Source organism: Spea bombifrons, chromosome 1, assembly GCF_027358695.1.
Source record: "Spea bombifrons isolate aSpeBom1 chromosome 1, aSpeBom1.2.pri, whole genome shotgun sequence".
NCBI classification, from domain to species: Eukaryota; Metazoa; Chordata; class Amphibia; order Anura; family Pelobatidae; genus Spea; species Spea bombifrons.
In genome coordinates this window covers 41,155,161-41,177,374 of record NC_071087.1, presented here as the reverse complement: position 1 = coordinate 41,177,374, position 22,214 = coordinate 41,155,161, and the positions used below count along the sequence as shown (strand labels likewise).

At 40.3% G+C, this 22,214-nt stretch overlaps 1 protein-coding gene across 2 annotated transcripts; it reads left to right on the top strand.

The window, feature by feature from the left end:
• Positions 1–429: 429 nt before the first annotated feature.
• On the top strand, positions 430–20,953 carry INTU (inturned planar cell polarity protein). Of its 2 annotated transcripts, none has more exons than XM_053461384.1 (16): positions 430–585; positions 9,487–10,064; positions 10,422–10,507; positions 10,722–10,919; positions 14,161–14,279; positions 14,629–14,718; positions 14,864–14,941; positions 15,044–15,233; positions 17,581–17,634; positions 17,948–18,010; positions 18,612–18,830; positions 18,932–19,420; positions 19,786–19,886; positions 19,974–20,163; positions 20,314–20,459; positions 20,679–20,953. In XM_053461384.1, the coding sequence occupies exons 1-16, from the start codon at positions 497–499 to the stop codon at positions 20,788–20,790; spliced, it is 2,802 nt and encodes a 933-aa protein (XP_053317359.1). In that variant the 5' UTR covers positions 430–496; the 3' UTR covers positions 20,791–20,953. The 2 variants fall into 2 exon arrangements, with proteins under 2 accessions (XP_053317359.1, XP_053317350.1); XM_053461375.1 differs by lacking the exon at positions 430–585 and adding an exon at positions 4,452–4,807.
• Positions 20,954–22,214: the final 1,261 nt, after the last annotated feature.

Below are 22,214 nucleotides of genomic sequence, written 5' to 3'. Positions count from 1 at the left end.
AATCCCAGGAACCCGGTGCACTGTTTTCTCCCAGCCTGTATATTGTGAAGCATGCATCTCCACATAGTTCGTTGCCTGACGCCTGCTGGATGAATGGGGAGTGGGGAGGGCTGAAGCTCAGTAGAGTAAAGTGAGAGACAGGAGAGAGGATGGCAGACTATTACTGCACTCCTAGCGCAGCCACCGCTTCACACAGGATCTCCCTGGGAGGAGGGGACCGGGGACTCCTGCACTTCTACAGCCACCCACCGTCTGATGGAGCCAGACTGAAGGATGAGATACACAAAAAACAGGCTTACCCGAGATCTGGGAACACGCTCAGCATCCCACAATATGCTAAACTCAAGACTGCGCACTCTTGAATTGCTGCTTCTCTCAACAAAAGTTACCAATTTACCCTTATAGCCAGGCAACGTAACGAGCATTTGTAAGGATTTTTGATGATATCCCCCTTTTCCTTCAGTGCCATGAACTTAGTTGACTTATTCAGTGGACCATGTTTAACGTTGGAAGTCACGTTATCCCAAGAGCTTTAATGAAGAACCTGGATGATTTGGACTCAGTGCAGAACATCTTACTGCACAGGTGAGTGAGGAAAGCACGTCTTGTACTGAGAAACGTTGTCAATGCTACAGACATTAGACTGCTGTTAAAAGGCAGAAGTGATTTCTGCATAATATGATTGGTCAGTGCTCTAGACACATGCACCATTGTAGTTATAAACCACTTTTTACATTGCAGGCCACACCAGTCAAACGACCTCCATATACAATGTTACTGGTACTTTCAAAAATGTTTTGTTTTTTCCCATTTAAGCAGGCGATTATAAGTTTGTGTTTTCAACTTAGTGACTTTAAAGTACATTATTAAGCGCCAACCATGGCAGGTGTCAACGACAAGAACAGATAGCTGCAACTACTTTTTGAATAGTTATATAGGCTCACTGATTTAATTACGCCTTATACAGGACCAGCCAAACTGATCGTGTCAGAGAGGATCACTGCAGTTGGGTCTTCCTAACACATCAGGAAGCCACTTAGTTGAAACTAAACCTCTCCTGCAGATATGGCTGAGCATGATGGGGGTTGTATTCCACAATTGCTGGACTGGCAAAGATTTTGAAGCTGTTGTATTGCCCGCTGTTTGACTTTAATGGGGTATCGAAAGTTATAACTATGAGATCAGATTTTCATTGCCGCAGTGTTATACTGTTTTGATCCATTGCAAATGCCTTGGTAAATATATATATATTTGTAAACTTTCCAGGCTTATTTGAACCACTAAATGCACGGTTCTACTGCACTGGGAAGTGTAATTGAGCTTGTTCTATAATCGGAGTGACAGTAGCAATCTTTTTTGCTGTTAACTCTTTGTTTAGTCAAATTAGAGCATATATTGTCACTATAGTAAACTGCACATTATTACTAGATTTGAAACCAAAGATTTGGTTGATAATTATATATATATATATATAATACATTATATAATATGTGTACAGTATATGAAATGTAGCTAAAAAAGACCACATTCACAAATTGTCAGATCATGTTATTAGAACATAGGGGACTTTGTATAAGGTTATAGGGTATATATGCTGTTTAAAAGCTTACACTTAACAGGACATATAGGCATCCTACATGTTTTTCTATAACATTTACCTTCATAAAGGTCCTGCATGTACGACTTAATCCCTATATTATTTACTAAGCAATATCTGCATTTTTTAACCAAATCTTTCTGGCCAATATTACTTACATGTTTTTGGTTGTTATAACAGGGAAAGATAAATGGGTTTATTAACTAAAGGGATGATTGTGGTTTCTACTCTCTTCACTCTTTCTTTCTTCTCTATATTTTGTATTCTCCTCTCCACACAAAACACTATCCTACAGCACGTCTCTTCAATGCACGCTGCACTATCCTGCAGAGGCTTGGTGTGTATTCTTAGCTTGATTGGTTCTTCACTCTATGCCCCATAGAGCCAAGAACCAATCACATCCAGTTAACTGTTACATGGCTTTTAGAGATTAGTTGGACGATTTTGCTTTTGTTGAGAAAAATGCAGAATTGGCAAAATCTTATTATGCATCTTTTTTGCTAACACATTGTAGTTTAAGGAGTGTTGGCAGGAGAGTTGTGATTTTTAACTCTGTCCCTTCACTATTTATAATAGAGGGCCAACATTAGCAAGTCTGGCCAATGTGAACGGCTAAGCTGGCCCTGCATAATGTATATTTCAATGTGTGACGAAACTTTAAATAAATCCCACTGATTTAACTATATTTAACTGATTTAACTATACAGCTCCTAATACAGCAGAAACTTATTGGGGTTGGACATTCATAACAAACAGTCAAGGAGCTACTTATTTACTCTTCATTTAGTAAATAAACCCCATTGATTGCCTTGTGTGAGGCATCCCTTGGGTAATGAGTCTACATATTTGTGAGTTCATTACATTCCTAGGAGTAAAGTGATGCATTTTTGTGCTATAAAATCTACTTTGATAAAGTGAGCTGATACTAAATTAAGTTGTCCTTGTCTCTGAGCAAATAAATAGTTTTTGGCAAGACATCTGTCCTTGTGATCACTCATAAAAAGAGTCAACCCAACTGAATGAAACAGAGCATGTTGCTTTACTTAAATTGCAATTGAAGTTACAAACTCCTTGTTGCCAACTGTCCAATATAGTACAGAATTTTGGCAACAGACATCCATAACCCCAGTTACAGCAATTCTCCTTCTTTTAATTACCGTACTTTGGTTTACTACTATTACAGAGCTATCACCAATATCCATGTATTACATGGTTTACAAACATATCGTCTTGCCTTAACTAAAAACTCTCCAAGTTACTGTAACTATATCAGACCATATTCGCTAACAAAAGTTCAGTGTTAATGTAACGTTTAAAAACCTTAAGCATTTCAAAATTATATTTTGAGTGTGATTTTGGGTTATGAAAAGTAACTTTTAAAGCAAACTTTTTTTTAACACATAGAACATGTGCATAACACAAAATATACAAATATACAAATACTGTATTGTACATGTTCATGATCATTACAAGTATCTGATCCAGTACATATAATTTACTCCACTTTTCTAAAAGCTTTGCTTTTTACAAGCCCTTCTTGTTCATTTGAAATATTTTTGTCCTGTGACCAGTAACCATCCCGACAGGTCACCCAGGAACCTCAGGTGGCCGATATAACAACAGCTACAAACGGCCCTTTCTACATCTAGGCCAATATAAATGTGTAGTATACGACCACCTGCATTCAACAGTTTTTAAACTTGACATTTGAACAGGTCACCCTACTGGGTGATTTCCCTACAAATCTAACAGGAACCCAGGATTTCAAGGTTTAGATCTACCTTTGGACGTGCCAAGCACATTTTGGCATGGAAGCTTCACATTGAGCTACCTGGAACAAGAAAGAAAACACAAAACATAAGTTTCTTCTGAAACGTTAAATACTTGTTTAATTAAAAGTAAACTTCTCCTGAGCACGTAAGTACCACATACATGTGTTATGTCAGCATTACGTGGTCATAAGAGACCCCCAAATCACAAGAGTGATAGTAGGGACTAAATAAAACACTGAACTGACACAGCTATGCTGCAAAACACCTTTCTTCTTTCACAATCCAACATTTCTTGGCACTCATTGGCTGCTTGAAGCTGTCAATCAAAGTCAGGAAGTGCTCCCATCCAAATCAATGGGAAGACTTTACACATACACACTGCATGCAGGGAGATGCATCCTCCAAATGCAAATCCTCCAGGGCATTTAGCTGGAGGGTGAGGAAATTCAGAATACTAAAAACCTCACTTACCAATAGCAATCATTTTAGTTTCTTAACATAACAAATCTGTTATCGTTAAGCACTGACATATTCCGCTGTGCTGTACAATCTAACCTTATGTCAGAAAACCCTTCCTGGTAGGAATGGTGGGCCTCACTCATGAGCTTACATTCTAAAATCTGCATATACCTTTCCTACATTTTTTTGTTGTTAATGAAATATTAATAGATTATATATATATATATATTCTAAGATGTATATTATATGAAGTGATTATTGTTGGGTTTGACTTGGACAGCTTCAGGCACCGCTTTATTTTCATGTACTTAGTAAAGCACACACAGGGTAAGCAAGCCTCCAATTTCACCGGAATGGTCTATTCTCCTTCCGGTCAGCATTCGCTTTTTATCTCTGGGTACTTGACAAATACACCAACTCAAACTCTTCTGTTTGGTAGTCGGCGGCCGTTTGAAATTTGCGCTCCCAGAGGATGCTGGGAAGTGTAGTTAGCCTCGCTGCCTTGATGCAAAGGACAGCCTATGGGTAGGACTACAAAACCCAGAAGTCCCGGGGAGGCAGCGATCACATGTGTCCGTTCAGCCAATCACCGAGGTTAAACCTGGGTGAGAGACAGTGTCTCTTACCTGAGAGCCTGTTGCTACAAACGCTGAAAGGTTGTACCTGTAAAGTATGGGCATCCCGAGCGGTGTTGTACAACTCGGAGAGACGGTACCGGCCTGCGTGATTGCACGACTTTACGCTGCTTCGTAACACACAGTAGCCGTATTGTGGTGTTTTAGGTTGTGTTGTGCCTTGTAGGTGTAGTATGAGCGGAGTGTGAGTGAACGTGCCTGCAGCTGGCGGGTTGTCAGGACATGGATGCCACAAGGGACAAGATACCGAAGCAGGCGGAGGATGAGCCGGGACGAGGATGGGACAGTCAGTCTACAGACACCCGCTCATCATCCTACACCGACTGCAGCAGCTGCTGCTCCAGGTAACCCTCATCCAGGAGAATCCGATTCCCGACCAGTAAAAGTAAATGTGCCAAAAGTTATGGCTGGTGATGTATTACAGCCTGTGATAGGGTAGCCCTCGGGGTCCTTGTGATGGGCAGGGACAGGGATTAACAGGAAACAATTAAAAGGTCATACATGGTGACTCAAAGTGTTTTTGTGATAAGTGTTTTTGTGACAAGTAAGAGACCCTGTTTACCCTGATGACATCAAAACATTTTCTTTTCTTTCTTTTTTTACAATGAAGCAGAATTCTGTGTTGCTGTCTTGGTGACGTGTCATCATGTATCTACACATGTGGATATTTTGGGGATGATGTGCTTTGGGTTCCTACGCCTGTTTATCTGTCATTGCCCGTCTTCTGCTTTCTCCTTCTATTTAGAAGTTTCTCTCAAAGGAAAAAGTACAGTGGGGTGATTTAGAATGGCGCCAGGAGCAGGCCTGCACTGGCCATCTGGTAAACTGGGCAAATGCCCAATGGGCTAATGGCGCAGCACACTCTGCAATTGCTACCAATACGCGCTGGCACAATGGCAGTTTTCCACCCAATGGTACGTCTATAAATAAGCTGAGATTGTAGATTACGTTATGAAATCTAGCACTGACGAGGAGTCGTGTTTGGGTGGATGTGTTCCCAAATTATATTTTGCGACCTTATGCTTAGTCTCGAATGCAGTGATATGTCTGAGCGAATGCAGTCAATGAAGCTGCTGTCTGGGTTTGGTCACTATTAAAAGCCCCCCCAGTGGGGGAATTCCTGGTAGCTAAATGGTACATGTATGGACATGCTCTGTCCAGAGCTGGGTAAATAGACCTAGATGTTTGGTCCCCACTGGCCTCATGTTGTGGTTTTTTTTTTTTTCCGCTCCTTAGAAATGTCTACATGTGATGCTTGCTTTTTTTTTCTTTTCTCTGAGCTGGTAACGTCTTGGGGGTCCTTTTCCAATATATTTATCATGTGCGAGCGAGGGCATCTGCCGTGTTTGTTTACAGGATTTGTACAATGGCAGGACTTGCCAGTTGCTCATTACGTGTCTGTATTAGATTACGAAGCGTTATTCTAGTAATGTAATCTGATCTCACTATTAACTAATTGACTTCCTTAATACAAATATTTGACTTTAATTACTGTTTCTTATTATAATCAACACTATGGGCTCTGTTTGAGTTAAGGTAGATTATAGCTAATGCTGGAACCGAATGATCTGAGTTGTGTCTGGGTTCAGATCGATGGGGCTTGCTGTTAGTTGGTTTGGTGTATTGTATGTGTGATGTCCCCCCCCCCCATGTTTGACGACTGTAACTCAAGCATGAGGTCTAGCGTTTTCCCAAAAGGTCAATAATTGGGGTTGTGATGGCACCAAGACTTACGGGACCCGTTGGGGTTTTTGGTTTCTAAAATGTAATTTCTTCCTAGGTCTTTGTTTACAGCATTTTGGAGATCTTGCAATTACTTAAGGGGTGAAAACCCACCCAAAACCAGCCAAGACTTGGTTAAGGGGAGTTCCTCAAGGAGAACGGTTTTATTGTTCAAAATCTACGATGTTTGTAAACTTTAAAACTGTAAAAGCAACTAGGATCAGCATGCAAATTAGGGTTTGATTACAATAGACCAAATAGTTTGTTCTGCATTAACCCATTAAATAAATGTGGGGGCCCGGTGATGATGTGCCCTGTAGGGCATCCTCTAACACCAAGCACAATGCCAGTGTGTAGGAGGACTCCCCAAAAATCCAAACGAGTCCCAGTTCATTGAGCATGGGCAACATTTAATGGATTCAATGAGGAACCCATCTTTATTATATTTCTATATTTGTGACTGAGACTGTGTCTCTTTAACCTGGCTTCTTTTAGTGGCAATGCAATGTTCTAATCCATGCTTTGAGTTTCACATAATTGTCTAACTCTGAAAAAGTCTGACGGGGCAACGCAAGCTTTTCTTTCTCCCTTTCTCTCTTTCTTTAAAGGTCCTCCAGTGGTTGTAAGAGAGAAAGCTGTGGGAGTATTAGAAAGTTGTCATTCATGTTGAACATTTCAAAGCAGTTCTCCAGCGCTTGTGGATATGCTTGTTTACTCAATCCCTGATCTGAAAGCCACAATTGAATGAGGCTGTTCTGTATAAATGCTGCAGCGGCTGAATACTAAAATGCAGATACCAACAGTTTCTGTCTTTGGAGGGGGCATCTGTTTTTCATTCCCATGGTTTTTATAAAAGAAAGAGAGGAGAGGGGGAACTTGCTTTTTGCTTAATTTGTCTCCTCTGTATGAAGCAGGGCATTGAGGATTTACTGAGTGGCCCTCGCTGACTGTGGAGGAGATGTGATGAAATAATCCACACAAGCTCTATGTTATTCTAGGTAAAAACCAGGCAGGGGGTCTATACATGGCAGAAGCTGCATGGAAACCTTGCACCATCAGTCTCTTAGAGGATAAAAGAGGTTTACGTTTGTTAAGCACCGACAGAAGAAAATTCACTTCTCCCTTACGCTCTGGATCCTATACATTGGCTTGAAATTGGCCTTTGGTCTTTTCATCAACATGAAATACCAACTTCAACTTATCGAAACTTGGAACATATTGCAAGACAGAATGGCTTATAATGCAGTTTTAGATTTCAACTTAATATGCTATTTATTCACAAACTGTTTGAATGCATTCTTTATTGCTAGCTGTGATTAAAATTGTACACATTTAAAATTAAAAAATTACTTTCTTCTCTTAGCCCATGGTAAAGTTTCCCCTTGTAAATAAACTTATATTGTAGTTATTGAGCCAAACTGCGTTCATTGTGTATGACAGATGATATTATACATGGTTCTATGTAAAACCCGGCATTGACAAACTTGGTTTGGTTCTAGGAGCCAGCTTTTTTCTTCTTTATTTTCATAAAATGCTGAGCCTTGACATACACTAACATACATTTATACACCATACAGGAACAAACACTAACATCTTATGCTTACAAACACTAACACACACACATACTAATGTTTGCTCCTGTACACACATGCTAACACGATGCACTAATACACATGCACACTAACACTATATGCTGGCATACAAACTTATACTAATGCCATACTGTGACATAAACAGTGCCATACACACTGGCACAACACTCGCTGGCTAAAGCTATACGTATATAAAAATACTAATTGTACCAGGATGGACACATACACACTGAATCTGGCACTATACATTTACACACTGACTCCAGCATTTGCTGGATATTTGCCACACCACTGCCTGTCTTCTGCCATTGCAAATCATGCACACTATGCGTTCCTGTGGGTGCGTGGTGAAGTGAGTGACGTGAGGCACTCAGTGGGGTCAGGTAGCGTGAGAACACTTACTTGCTGTTGATTGGCTGGTTCAGGCAGACAGGAGTGTTTAGATCTGATTGACATTAATTATATCATGCGTCAGAAGATGTGTTTAGCTCATGCATCTCCTGCATGGAAAATATCTGGGGGAGGGGGCATCATGAAAGGACATCTTGGCTATAATATGTGTATGATGGCTGGAGTGTTCCTTTTGTACAGGTTTTGAAATGCCACCTGTGCCCACTAGAGTTCCAAAGAGGGCTTTCACAACAGGTTCAGCAACAACGTTACTGTCATCAGCTGCCTTCCTCCATGGTCCGGCTGTTCTTGACACTGATTGGCTGCTTGAAGTAGTTAATCAGTTCTAGGAAATTGCTCCTATAGAAAATAATGGCCGCCCATTCCACACATGTGAATAGGGGTTTGAAGAGTCACCCGCTCACAGTGCTCCCTGAGCTGGAGTTTACTGAAGGTAAGTATATCACGTCCAGGCATATAGCCTCCTGCCACGACATTTAGCTGGGGGCGTGTTAAAAAAAGCCAATGCATATGATAGCTGGAGTCTCCCTTTAATTGCTCAGTCTTATGAATATATTGTCCTAAATGGTTGATCCTTGTTAAGTAAACCAAATAATTTACATCAGTATTTCTACATGTGATGGTGCAGAGACGTATGTTTATCTGGTACAGATGTCTGGCTTGCACCCTTGGTTGTGTATGTGGGGGAATGGGGTGATCCTTGAATGTACCAGGGTGCTTCAGCTCTTGATCAAATACTTTTTACTTTGTACACTGACTTTGAAGATATTCGTGCTGGTCCCATTTTTGAACCTCTCTTTCCCCCAAATTAGTTCATACATGGTTTTTCTATGTGGCAATTGTCTACTCCTTAAAGTCAACATTGAATGCTGTTATTTTCTACCTCTGCTGTTATATGTAAAGCAATTGCAGCTGTTGTGACTTAATGCAAATGGGATACCCTCATTCATGCACCGCTAGTACCAGAGTAAACCGCCCAACCAAACCAAGATTGCTTAAATGTTTGGTCTGATCAAGTGTTACTTGGTATCGATGCTATATGAGTTATGACATTAGATTTCTAGTACTAAAGAATCAGCAGTACTATTTGAAATAGTTGTAAAAATATTACCAACATTGTAAACATTACAGTAAAGGGGACATAATAAATATAACAATAATAAAAAAAAAGACTATCTGTCTTCCTGGTCCTAAGAAATAATGAAACTGATGTTTGAAAGAATGTTTCACGCTGTTTTGTTATAAACTCTTTTTCTACTTGACATATCCATCATTACTAACTCAGTGTTGTCCTTCAGTGATCTCGAGCCTGAATGGTTGGACAGTGTACAGAAGAATGGGGAGCTCTTCTACCTTGAACTGAGCGAAGGAGAAGAAGAGACCCTTCTACCTCCCAATCCTCTAGAGTCTCCTACGGGTAACCATGTCAGGTTTTGTGAAAATGAAGCAGAGGTTATCGCAGAGGATATGCTTAAAGATAAAAAGAAAGCTGAGCCACGTTTCAAAACACTCGCAAAAATGCTAAAGAAGAAGGACAGCGGCAAAAAAGCTACAGCGAGATGTAATGGTCAAACAGGACCAACCTCTATCCTCAAGCATCATTCCAATCATAAGACAGGGTTGATGGTGCATCATCAGTACAAGGATACCTGGCTGTATGTGAATCCAAACCATATATTTGAAAAGGGACCAGAGGAGGAACTCTGTCTGCTGGAGGGGCTTATTGGCATTATTCACCAGCCACCACGGAACAGTAACAGAGTAGACAAGCAAGGCAACCAAGATGCAACCCAGAGAAGGCCTATACATGAAAAAATTGTTGTTCATGGCTTTGTCCAAGGTAGCCCTGCAATGAGGAATGGTCGGATCCTAATTGGTAAGGAGAAATGGTGTGTGTTTATACAGATATCGGATATAAAATGTATATGTGTTTTGAACACAAAATAACTTGGCAAAAAAGGGAATTGATTGTGGCATATGTTGGTTTTAATCATGGATTTGTAATTATTGCCACAGTACATCAGGCAACTTCTGTTTGTAGAATATCAGAAATGGAATTCTTCACCTGCAAAAAAAAAAAAATATATATATATTTGGTGTTTTCTTGCTCTTAAATGTTGAAAGAACTTCTGGAGGTGTCGGCATGCTTGTTATGTTAAAAGTTGGTACAAAAAAGTACATTTTTGTGTTGAGCTGATATATATATTTTTTTAATGAGATTATATTTTAATAGGTGATGCCTTAGTCGCTGTTAATGATGTGGAAGTTCACACTGAAAATATTGAGAGAGTTTTATCTTGCATCCCTGGCCCAATGCAGGTAAGGAACTTCTGATTCTCTATTGTGTGATATTTTCCCCAGTATTTTCATTGAGTAAGTAATTTAGCTTATTTAAAAATATCGGATACTTATTAGGTGGGGCGTTTGCACCTCTCTGATAGCCTTTGTTTAGGATTTTTTGCCTCTATGGTAACAAATGATAGGAAGGTGTAAAAAGTGATATACAAATATGTTTTCTATTCCTGTTTTCTAGGTGAAGCTGACATTTGAAACCCCTGCTTTTGATGCACAAGCCCTCCAACAACAAACTTGCACAGCAGCCCCTATGAGTAATTTGACAAAGCTCATCTGGGGAGAAGAGTACGTAAACCACCAGCACGTCTTACAAGGGATGCCTCATATCGTCATGTACCTCACGTTGCATTTAGACTCTGATTCATCCAAAGAAGAGGTAAGTGTTCTGTAGAAGTTGTCGGAAATGGGGTATTTTTGGGAAAAGGGGATTCCATGTGCCGACACCTTTCGTCTAGGGGTAAATATGAAGATGTGTGGTAACAAGGAAAAAAGGTAAAAAGGCGCAAAAGGTACATGATTCTTTACAAAATCTAACACCCATTTCTCCTCAGCTGCATACTTGATGAGCTTTGCCGCAAAACAGGACAGACTCGTATAGAAAGAGCTCACCCTAGTCATGCCAGTGCTATTCGTGATGTTCTATCTCAGGTGGTATGAGAGTGCTTGTGAGGCTGGCCCAAATCACCTTCAGATAAAGTCTACAGACCAGTGCTTCTGCTCTTGCGGCCACTCGTTTTTTTTTGCCGAGAGACCAGTGGAGAGTGTGGTCTGTATCGCCCCTGTTTGGTGGAGGTATGCTTTATTGCCTACCACAGAAAAAAACATAATCCCCCTACCTTCTTTCCCCCAAAACAGCTTCCTCTTTCAGCTCCTTGATGCCAAAGTGTCCTCCAGACTGTCTCTGTAAAATTTTAGATTCATATCCCCAAGTTTATTTGTTTTAGTATTTTTTTTTATTTTTTTGCTGCTTATTGAAGCAACATATCAGAAAAGCGGGTAAGGTCAGTATTGCTCCTGAGATGAATTTGAATCCCGACTGGTGGTAACTGTTTTTGCTTTAGCAATACACGGGTGAGCAGTGTAATATAGGTAACTCTTTGTGATTCTTTTACTTATCCTGTTGACGGTTGTGTGCATAGCTGCCTGTGTTCACTCCCTAGGTGTGCACTTATTGCTAGGACTATATCATTGCACTGGAGGGCATTCGAGGGTTCTAACCAGACCCTTCTTTTGTTATAGCCATGGAATCTGGTTCCTTCTCAGTTTTGTTTCCCCTTTGCGGCTCTACATTTATTGTATTTGCTCGATTCTAAGACGACCCTGATTATAAGACGACCCCCCAAAATCTGAATATTAATTTAGGAAAAAAAGAAAAAGCCTGAATATAAGACGACCCTATAGGAAAAAAAGTTTTACCAGTTAATGGTAATTCATGTTAATTCATGTAAACTATTACATTTTTTAATAAAAGCTATGATTGAAAAAAATATTTTTTTGTTTTTATTTCCTTGTATTTTCCAACCTGCCCCCCAGTTACGCACATCTGCCCCCAGGCTTGCCACTCCATGATATGCCTTTTAACCCCCTATGTGCCACTCTGCCTCCAGAAATGCCTTATACCCCTATATGCCACTCTGGCATTTAGGGGGTTAAAAGGCATATTATGGGGCAGAGTGGCATATAGGGAGGTATAAGGCATTTCAGGAGGCAGAGTGGCGTTCAGGGGGTTAAAAGGCATTTCATAGAGCACTCTGCCTCCAGAAATGCCCTATGCCCCCATTTAACACTCCCCCCCCCACACACACTTACACACTTACCGGGGCTTCCAATTTCCTGCTGTATACCGGGACAGCAGTCTTTCTTCTGTCTCCCCCACATTTAGCACTTCTTCTTCTAATCGGGGTCGTCTTATAATCAGACCTCAAATCGAGGTCTGACTATGAGACTAAGATCCAGATCCCCTGCACCGCTGCAGGGGACCTGGATCCTTCTGTCTCCCCCCCCCCCACCCCACACACTTACCGGTGCTTTTAATTTCCTGCTGTATACCGGGGCAGCGGGTTGACGTCCACGCGATCCGCGTAGACAACTTGCGCTGCAGCCGGGAGGAGGTGTGGTTAGCAGCGGGGGTTGTCTGTGTGGACGTCAACCCGCTGCCCCAGTATACAGCAGGAAATTGGAAGCATCGGTAAGTGTGTGTGGGGGGGGGAGACAGAAGGATCCAGGTCCCCTGCAGCGGTGCGGGGGATCTGGATCTTAGTCTCATAGTCAGACCTCTATTTGAGGTCTGATTATAAGACGACCCCGATTAGAAGACAAGGGGCATTTGCTCTGAAAAACCTCGTCTTATAATCGAGCAAATGCGGTAAATGCCCAGTTTGCTTAGTGTGCAGTAAAAAACCCATCTACTAAGCCATGTTCTCATTCATAGCTACGTTTTTTGTCAAGGAGACTCTTTACTGGCATCTTGCCCGTTTGACTCTGTAGAGGAAATGCCTCTACTAAGGTGCATATATTTTTCCAATTGAAGACCTGGACCCCACCTGGTTAGTGAAGTTCTATGAACTTGGAGGATGCTGGACCTTCTTTAAAAATATGAACTGTGTTGTAATTACTAATTGCATAGGTAGTAGACTGGGCACAGCAAGCAAAACTGATTCACACTACATTTTTCTTTGTTTTTGCTGCGTTCACTTTCAGATAACAAACTTTGGCTCAGATGAAATTCACAGGGGGGGGGCTTTTTTGATTCAGGAACAAAATTGAGGGGTATTCACAAAGGGCCAGCAGCAGCAGCACTGCACCAATGGATACACACTTTCAGCAGCGAATTCTACAAAAATGTAACTATTGTGATGAATTGATCCCTGAGCGTTAGGAAGGTGGTAAAGCAGCAGCAGCAGTAGTGTAAGGACACTGGGTAGAAGCTGGCAGGTAGACGCATCCAGCTCCACGGTACAGGACAGGGAATTTCCCCTAAAATTAGAGGGGTAGGGCCCAGGAAGGCACCGGCAGACTGAAAAATAATTTATCTCCCAGACTAAGAAAAAGCATTGACATGCAGGGGCAGGATGTCATTCGTTTAACATTGATGTGTGAAATATGTTTAATATTGAACTAAGCTTCAGACCTCCTACCTCAATGCACTTGAATGCAATCTGCTGAGCAGATGTCAGTAAAAAGCACTGACACTAAAAGGATTTACTTATTCAAAACTAGATTTGCTCTCCACCGGTTCATCCGGTCAGAGTATTTATACATTCTTTGGCCCTCGCTCAAAGATTTCTGAAATAAAACTGTCGCATGCATGCAAATAAGTATGTTGGTGGTGCGCGAAAACAATAAAGAGGTTGAACTCATTAGATTAGTATTTTATGCAAGATGATTCTGTTGTAATTCTTCTCCTTATTGTCTTGAATAATTTGGAAACAGATTTTTGTTCCCATTAAGGGACGCTCCAACCATCATATGAGCTTTAAAGGTGCTGTTCCACTTTGGCACTTTGGGCAGCTCATAAAAAAAACAGATGAGTGTTGCATAATGTAAAGAGAAGTAATTATCTGCCACTTTATTGTTATCGATGTTCATTTTAAAATGTATTTATTTTCTTTGAACAGCAAGAAATTCTCTACCAGTATCCCGTGTCAGAAGCCTCACAGAAACTTAAAAGCGTTCGTGGATTATTCCTTACCCTAAGTGATATGCTGCAGAATGTGACAGCTGCACGTATCGTGAGGTACTTTCCTTACCCTATTTGCTCGATTATACGACGACCTCCCCCAAAATTGTAATACTCATTTAGAAAAACAAGAAAAAGCCTGAATATAAGACTACCCTATAGAAAAAAGTTTTATTCTTAAATATTCACATGTAAACTTTTTTTTAATTCCTTTTATTTGACACCCCCCCTCCCCCCATGATATGCAACTCTGCCCATGGCACAGGGATTCATGAAAAAATACATATGTAACCAAAATGTAATAAGAAGAGGAAACTTCACAGAATAATTGGGATAAGAGCCGGTGGTAAGAGTGTTTGGAGTTTAGTTTTAATGATGTCATGTTGATTACGTTATGTATTTTTAGCTCCTCCCTTATATTGGATGGTCAGCTGGTTCACGTATCGTACTGGAAAGAGTCCGATAAGTTATTGGTTGTTGGCGTTCCCGCAGAGAGGTAAGAGCCGCTGTTTTGTTTCATACAATAACTCTCTTTTGTGGCAAAGGAAGTTCATACAGATCTCGAGCTTGCCAGGTAGAGCTTTGCGTCTTTCATCATTCTAGCTTTCTGTGTAATGCTCCTTTACTCTTTTATTTTGCAGAATCCCTCTCTTATACTTGAAGAACATGACCGTTGATATTGTTAGAACTTTAAAGATTATGTTTAGCACGTTGGACAGGTAGGCGCATGCCAAACAGATACCGTCCGCTGGTTTTCATTGTATTAAATGCTTTAAGGAAATAATGTTTTGATACGGATTTTTCATTCCTGTGTCTTGCAGGGCCTTCTGTCAAACTGAAAACACACCTCGCCTCGATCATTTCTTCAGCCTGTTCTTTCAGCGGGTGGCCAGGCTGTCTACGTTAAGCTCAAACGCAGACCATGGGGCTCGGTTCTATGAGGCCTGCAGTTCACTAACTGTCGACAGCGTTCCAGGAGTAAGGTGGCTGTCGTTACCCGAGGACGTTAAGGTGAAACAACTTTTGTTGTTGTTGTTTTAATACCCTCTGTCAGGGCTTGACAAATTTGTTGTGAATCTAGGCGCCAGCTAAAAAAGTTAGGAGCCCGGATTTTTTTTAAAACAGTTGGTCAGGAGTGATCTGATCAACCTCAGCCCACTTACTAAACTCACAGCATTTGACCTGGAAGCACCCTGGACTTTCAGGTCAGTGCTGTTTTATGTTTTAATAATTTTTTTGATAAATATTCTTTAACTCTTTCAATGCTGATGTTCCATTGGAGCACAGCATTGACTGATATTTAGTCCCCACAAGCTTGTGGGGACAAATGTTAACCCCTTCAATGCCACAATTGTGTATGACACATTCGTGGCATTGCAGGGGATAACGCTGCACTGTCAATCTCATGTAGCGATCAGGCAGCAGGGGAGGGTTGGGGCTGGTCTCCACACTCATGTGGAGACCGAAGAACCCTCTCCCTGAAGCTGCCTCTGGCAGCTGAGACGCAATTGCTGGTCTATAGACCAGCCATTGCAGGGAGGGGTCTCTTTGATGACTCCTGTAGGCTTCTATGCCTACAGGAGTCATTAAAGGGCTTGTGGGGGTTCCTTTTTGCTGTTGCTGGTCTGCCTGGGCAGACCACGAGCAGCAGAGCCCCGTACAAAATGGGAATTAACCCCTAAAATGCCGTGATCGCGGCATTGAAGGGGTTAACGCTGCACTTTCGCTCTCATGGAGCGATCAGGCATCACAACCCAATTGCGATTGCTGGTTTTCCTGCAATTGCGTTTTCAGCCTACAGAATCACTCCGTGTGAGTGATCTCGGGCTCGGAGTGGCTGTGCTGGGCAGACAGCAGCAGCAGTGCCCCCGCGTGGCAGCATTTTTTGGGGGGATGTAACAGGCTGACAAACGCCTAGGCGCCAGGACAAAATTCTCAGTCGACCTGGCGCCTGGGATTTGTCGAGCCCTGTCTTATGTGCTCACCACACAACAATTTACTACCGATTGGCATGTTTGGATAAAGAATGAAATAATTGGTCTTGTCCAGTTCATTCATTCATTCATTCATTCATTCAATTATTACTAAAAAATGTTATACAGAATGCTGATTGAAAGTTCACTATATGCATCTCAACAATGTTTGTTATTAATCCAGAAGTGACTATTATTATTATTTTTTATAAAAGTTGGGCTTTATACATGCATGTTATAGTTATTTCAGCTTTATGTTTGTCACTCTTCAGTGAATTCATGTGATTGCATGAAAGCAACCATCCTCTTTATTTAATGGCCCATGCAGATGTTGCGCGCATGAGTTCTCAAATGTCTAAAGTAAAAACGCGAATGTGCTTAGCTATGGATTTTATAGAGTATTTAATATAGTACAAAACATACTTGGCTTATGTCGCCCCACGACAGCAGGAATTGTATTTAGGGGGCACACAGGGAGCCGCAAATAATGAATCTGTTCACATATGGTGTTACTTTATCAGTGTATATTAAAGTTCTTCTCATGATGAGTTTGGATATCAAATCTGTTTTCTAGATTTTTATTTAACGATGAGACAAAAACACTAAAAGCAGATCTAATTTTGCTTTTCTATTTAGTCTTTTACAAATGCTGTTTGTGAACCCGACTATTCCATGTAAGGAGTATTTTTCTATGAATTGCATAAATAAAGTAAACATTTATTGATTGGACCTTATGTACAGCACTAAATAACGACATATACCTTCAAAAACAATGCAGCAAAATACTCGAAATAGAGTATTTCTGTCCGTTTCTGTCTTACGTTAATTATATTTATTTTATAGGGTATGATATTGTAAATGCAAAGTTATGCTGTTTGGATCTGCTGTTTCTGCCCTGCCCACACATACCTTTTTATTGCTCTTGTATAAACTTTTATTTGTTTTAGTCTGAAAATAAATTGGCCGCTAGTTTTAACACAGAGCTAGAAACTGCCTTTCCCCCTCAAATATATGGTTAGAAATTGGCATTCTATACAAAAATATACAATGCTGTAGAACACTAAAAAATATTTCCCGTGTGCATGTGTTTTTTTTTTTTGTTTTTTTTTTTTACACAAACCTTACAAAATGCTATTTAAAATAAATGATATAGTGTGAACTTTGCGGGGTTTTAACGGTAGTTGTTTGAGAATAGATGACGGTCTCCTTTTTCACATCCGATGGTGATAATTCTAGAATTCAGAAATCTTGGGGGGGGGGTACATCTACTTGAAGAGGCCATACTATGCATTAAAGCATTTTTCAGAATGAACAGGCATTACTTTTTGAAGTTTTATTGTAAAAAGAACCAACTCTGCGGTTTGAAAATGTGTTCTGCGTTTCAGGTGGAGATTGATACGGTGCTGAGTGATTTGGAAGCCCTCGATTTTGCAGAGTTGGTAAGTAAGAGCTTGTTTTAAATGTTAGCAGTTTAATGGATGTGCATCTATCTCTGGGGCTTATTTAGTTAGTAATTCATAGTCAAGGTTTAAAAATTCTTGCCAGCACCTCCCATGGTCTTGTATAGTAATAACATGTATAATACATAGTATGCGTGCTTGTGTAATGTATAGTAAAGGTAATTGAATGGCTTCAAATTCCTCTACAAACTCCCAGTATAATGAATAAACCTTGTCAGAAGGCTCTGTTCTGAATAGCTTGAATGTAAAATGGTTATTCATGAAATGACAATGTTGTCCTTTGTACTTCTAGTCCGAAGACTACTATGAGATGAGACGGCTTTATATGATCTTGGGGACGTGTTTGTTCTATAAGGTAAGGCAAACTTGAAAAACTGTCACTTGCCTTACATACATACATACATGCAGTTGAGAAAACATCTAGTTTTAAATGTGTACTTTATATCTTTTAATGCACCTTGAAGTCCGTTTTGCATGGACTCCAATGCATTTTACAGATCGGTGCAGGTATTCTTTGGTTATTGCAGTTAGGTAATGAGATTTCTTCCCCAGATGTTTCTACTGAAAGCACATGCTCGGTAGCATTCCCGTTCCCAAAGTCGGCAGATGCTGAGCTTCCTTGAATGTTGTAGGCTAGAAACAATGTCTACAAGCGTTTGCTCAGCTCTCATGTTCGCAATGAAAACTCATCTACTTTGTTATATCCTCAATGTCAAATACCAAATTGCTTAGACCTAGATGTGTTATACATAATATAGGAAATGTGAAGAAATAGAACATAGCCCAAGAGTCATTTGGAAATACTAAAAGTACCTAAATTCCTGACTTTTGGTTCATTTAAACAATAGATATTCACATGTGGCTGTTTAAAAGGCTTGTTTGATCTTGTTTGGGGGGGGTTCCTTTTTTGTGTTTATTTCATTGCCTTCACAAGCTTCTTTGTTTCTCATTTGAAGGGTTACCTTTTGTCTAACCATTTACCAAAAGATGACCTCATTGACATTGTCCTGTATTGCCGGCATTACTGTCTCCTGCCGTTATCGTCCGAGAGAATTGGCCAAGTGGTTGTATGGAGAGAAGTGTATCCGAACCATCACTTGGGCAGATGTGGCTCTCCTATGGCTGAGGAGTACAGTGAGCCTGAGGCTAGGTACTTCCTCCTCATCGTGGGCTTGGTAAGGGATCCACTCGATTTACAGTGCCTTTGGTTACTGCGCACAATTTTTAACCAGGTCTTTTTTTCATTGTAATTCTTTGTTTTTTTACTTTATTGCAGAAACACTTCATGTTGTGTACCCTGCTAGAAGCTGGTGGTTGCACATCGAAAGCCATTGGGAATCCAAGCCCTGACTACATATATGTGGACCAAGTAAAAGCAACTCTTCTTCAACTAGAAACATTAGATGTTGGCATAGAAGAGAGGCTGAATGCTGCCCCCACTCCGTGCCTGTCATGCGCTGACTGGTTTCTTCCCTCATCACGGGACAGGTTTAACAGTTTCTCTAATTCTGTTGTGCCTCCAAAAAAGGCAACCTCGCCAGGTAGTAAAAAGGGCTTATTTGCAGAAACTGCCTCCTCTCTAAGGATGCGTAGACAGAGCCCTACCAGGAGTAGTGGAGGTTCTGACAATGGCAATGAAGGCACGAGGGACTGTGCAGGAATTGGGGGCCAATCTACACCAGATATGACCAGAAAATTTGGAAGGCGGGAGTCCCAAGGTTCAGGCGGCTCAGATGGAAGTGGAGGAAGTGGCTCTTTGTTCAAGGTACTGGTGAAGCTTCCTTAAACCTTACAACAGGCAAACTGTGATGAACAGTTCTTGTCTATCGTTTTTGTGGTTGCCAACAAATTGTGGAATATTCAGTAGCACTGGGGAGTTCTTTAACCTTCTGATGTTTTTACTTTACCAAGAGTGTGGTAGATGGCAATACACTGGAACTTACACACGAGATAGGCGTAAAGCTATCCTGAGTCTAAGACATGATCAAGAACAAGAAAACATGGACAGAATAGATGGACCAAAGGGTTCCTGTTTGCTGTAAAATTCTGTTAATTTAGTTAAATGGCCCTTTTGAAGGGATTTAACTTTTTTTAGGTGCAATGGTTATGTGAAATAATTTTGCTTCTCAGATTAACAAGAAGAAATCTTCCCTTCCCAACCCATTCAATTTGGGAAGCCTGAGAAAGAACCTTTCAGAGAGAGAAACAGAAGATCTTTATGACACTGTAAAGTGAGTACTTTTATGCCAATACTGTGAAGTATCTACTTATTCTTATATTTAAACTGTTTCTTTTATGCAAATGTGTCTATCTTAAAGGTTAACCTCTGGCCCTGAAAATACCCTTTTTCATTACCTGTACCTGGAGAGTTTGTATGGAATCTTCATCTCCCCTACTCACAGAGACGTGGAACAGCTTGGCGGCTCGATTCATCCGCAGGTGATCAAGAACTTTCATCGTTGCTGTCTGTCAATTCGCTCAGTATTTCAAGAAATTCTAAATGAAGAGGTAAGACTCTAAATGAAGAGGTGGATGCACTGTAGGGTAAAATAAGCCATACGTTTTTGAAGTTGTACATTAAAAAAATTGAGCTTTTGTTAATATATTCCTGCTTTTTCTGCCTTTCTTATTTTTATTCTTTTTTTTTTTTTTTACTAGAAATCTAACATTTCTGATTCCAAAACCTGCGCTGACTTTGTGGGGCTTGGTCCAGTTAAGGAGCATGGGGTCTTATTTGAATGCTGTCCTGAAAACTGGACAGACCAGAGGAAATCAGCACCAACAATGTCTTATTGGGTGATAGGGTAAGATTTCAAAGGGGACACAACTAAAAATGAGTCCCCGTTTTTGTTTTTCCTTTCTTTGAGACACCGCACAGGAGTGCAGAGACAAAATTAGAGTAAGGCTCTCAGGGTTTTAGAAGCCAATAATTTAAGACTGTGGCTTTATCATATATGTATGTATAATATAATTTGTACTTTCAGTTTATATGCTTTTTTATATTTATTTCTATTTCATCACAGGAGACTTTTCTTGCACCCCCAGCCTCAGGAGCTCTATGTCTGCTTCCATGACTCTGTTACCGAGATTGCAGTTGAACTGGCCTTTAAGTTGTCCTTTGGGCTGCCTCTCTAGCATGTTCAGCCTGCTGGTCTTCAAAGACACCTCATCCTCTCTCCAGAGATCCAACAGAATGCACAGACTTTGCACTGTTATACCTGCACTTATCATAAATGTATTTTGTTTTTATTATTTTTCTCCTTTCAGTTTGCCTTTTTTTCTACTGCAACATTTTGCTGAAAATAACTTTCAATTTTGTAAGGTTTTTATATTGTTTGGCTATTTAAAAATGCACTGCTTTATAATTATTTTACTTAAAAAAAAAAAAAAGTTTATTAGTATAACCACTTCTTGTTTGCATTGCACTTAATGTGTATACGTGTGTGTGTGTGTGTGTATATTTATATAATATGTAAAATATTTATTTTGGAAATGGCAACGGTGAAGCACAATGGTCCCAGCGTTCAAGGAAGGAAAGAAATAAAGCTATATTATAAGATTATGCCCTAAATCTATAACAAACTAGAAACAGTGTCCTAGCCTTGCTGGGGGGATCCTGACCCCAGCAATTAAAGGTTTATAAAGTGATCTCATTGTTTGAGAATTGTTCAGTAAACTACTATAAACTATACCTTTTAATACATTATCTCCATTTGTTAGAACACACATAATGGGTGCATACTATAAAGAATACAGAGTCCTATCCATGTACCAAAGAAGATTTCACCGTAAACTGCAACTCCCTTGGGCCAAGTAGTGTATCAATATGAAAAAGATGAAACTTTGGATGGTGTATTTTAGTAAATGGCTTTAAAAGACATCGGTCATTACAAGTGAAGATACCTGAAGAGGAGGTAAATGTTCGTATATTAACACATTATCATGCCAATGATGTCATGGCATTAAACAAGCTTAAAGATCTACAATCGGTTTATTTGCTTAAATGGTGTTGCTGTAGCAATAGAGAGGCATTCAGCGGCAAGTAGGTGTGACCTCACAATACACTTTCTGCCTTTGTGACATCATACAGTGACACATTTCATATACTCCAAAAAAGGCAAGAATGTCCCAAAAACTAATTTTAAAACAAAAAACAGAGCTGCAGCTTCTCTTAAATGTGAACAAAGTATAACTAAGTACAACAAATAAACAATATTCGTTGTTCATTGGTGAGGCTGCATATAACTTTATACCACGGTAGAGCGGATTCTAACGTTGATGTCACAATGCATGCAACAGTTCTCCCTAAAATACTAGGTGCGTTGTGATGTAAATGTCTTGATGCATGGGATGTCACTGGGGGCTGAAATTCCATCTTTACAATATGGTTTAAAGTCTACAACCATCTATATTCTTGCATACAAGCGTCCCTAGCTAAATGCTCCAGACCTTCTGCTACATGGCATCTATCTTATTTGCTGAAAGTCCTGCACCAAATCACATTTATGGGTTTTATCTCCGGATATGAAACGTGCAGCTGCTGTATTCATGAATGATAC

Bases quoted from the DNA above. Each gene is read 5' to 3' on its own strand.
- INTU (XM_053461375.1), top strand. From the start codon at position 4,686: ATGGATGCCACAAGGGACAAGATACCGAAGCAGGCGGAGGATGAGCCG. The intron at 10,065-10,421 runs GTAAGGAGAAAT...ATATTTTAATAG, and splicing joins GAATGGTCGGATCCTAATTG to GTGATGCCTTAGTCGCTGTT. The intron at 18,011-18,611 runs GTAAGGCAAACT...TCTCATTTGAAG, and splicing joins GGACGTGTTTGTTCTATAAG to GGTTACCTTTTGTCTAACCA.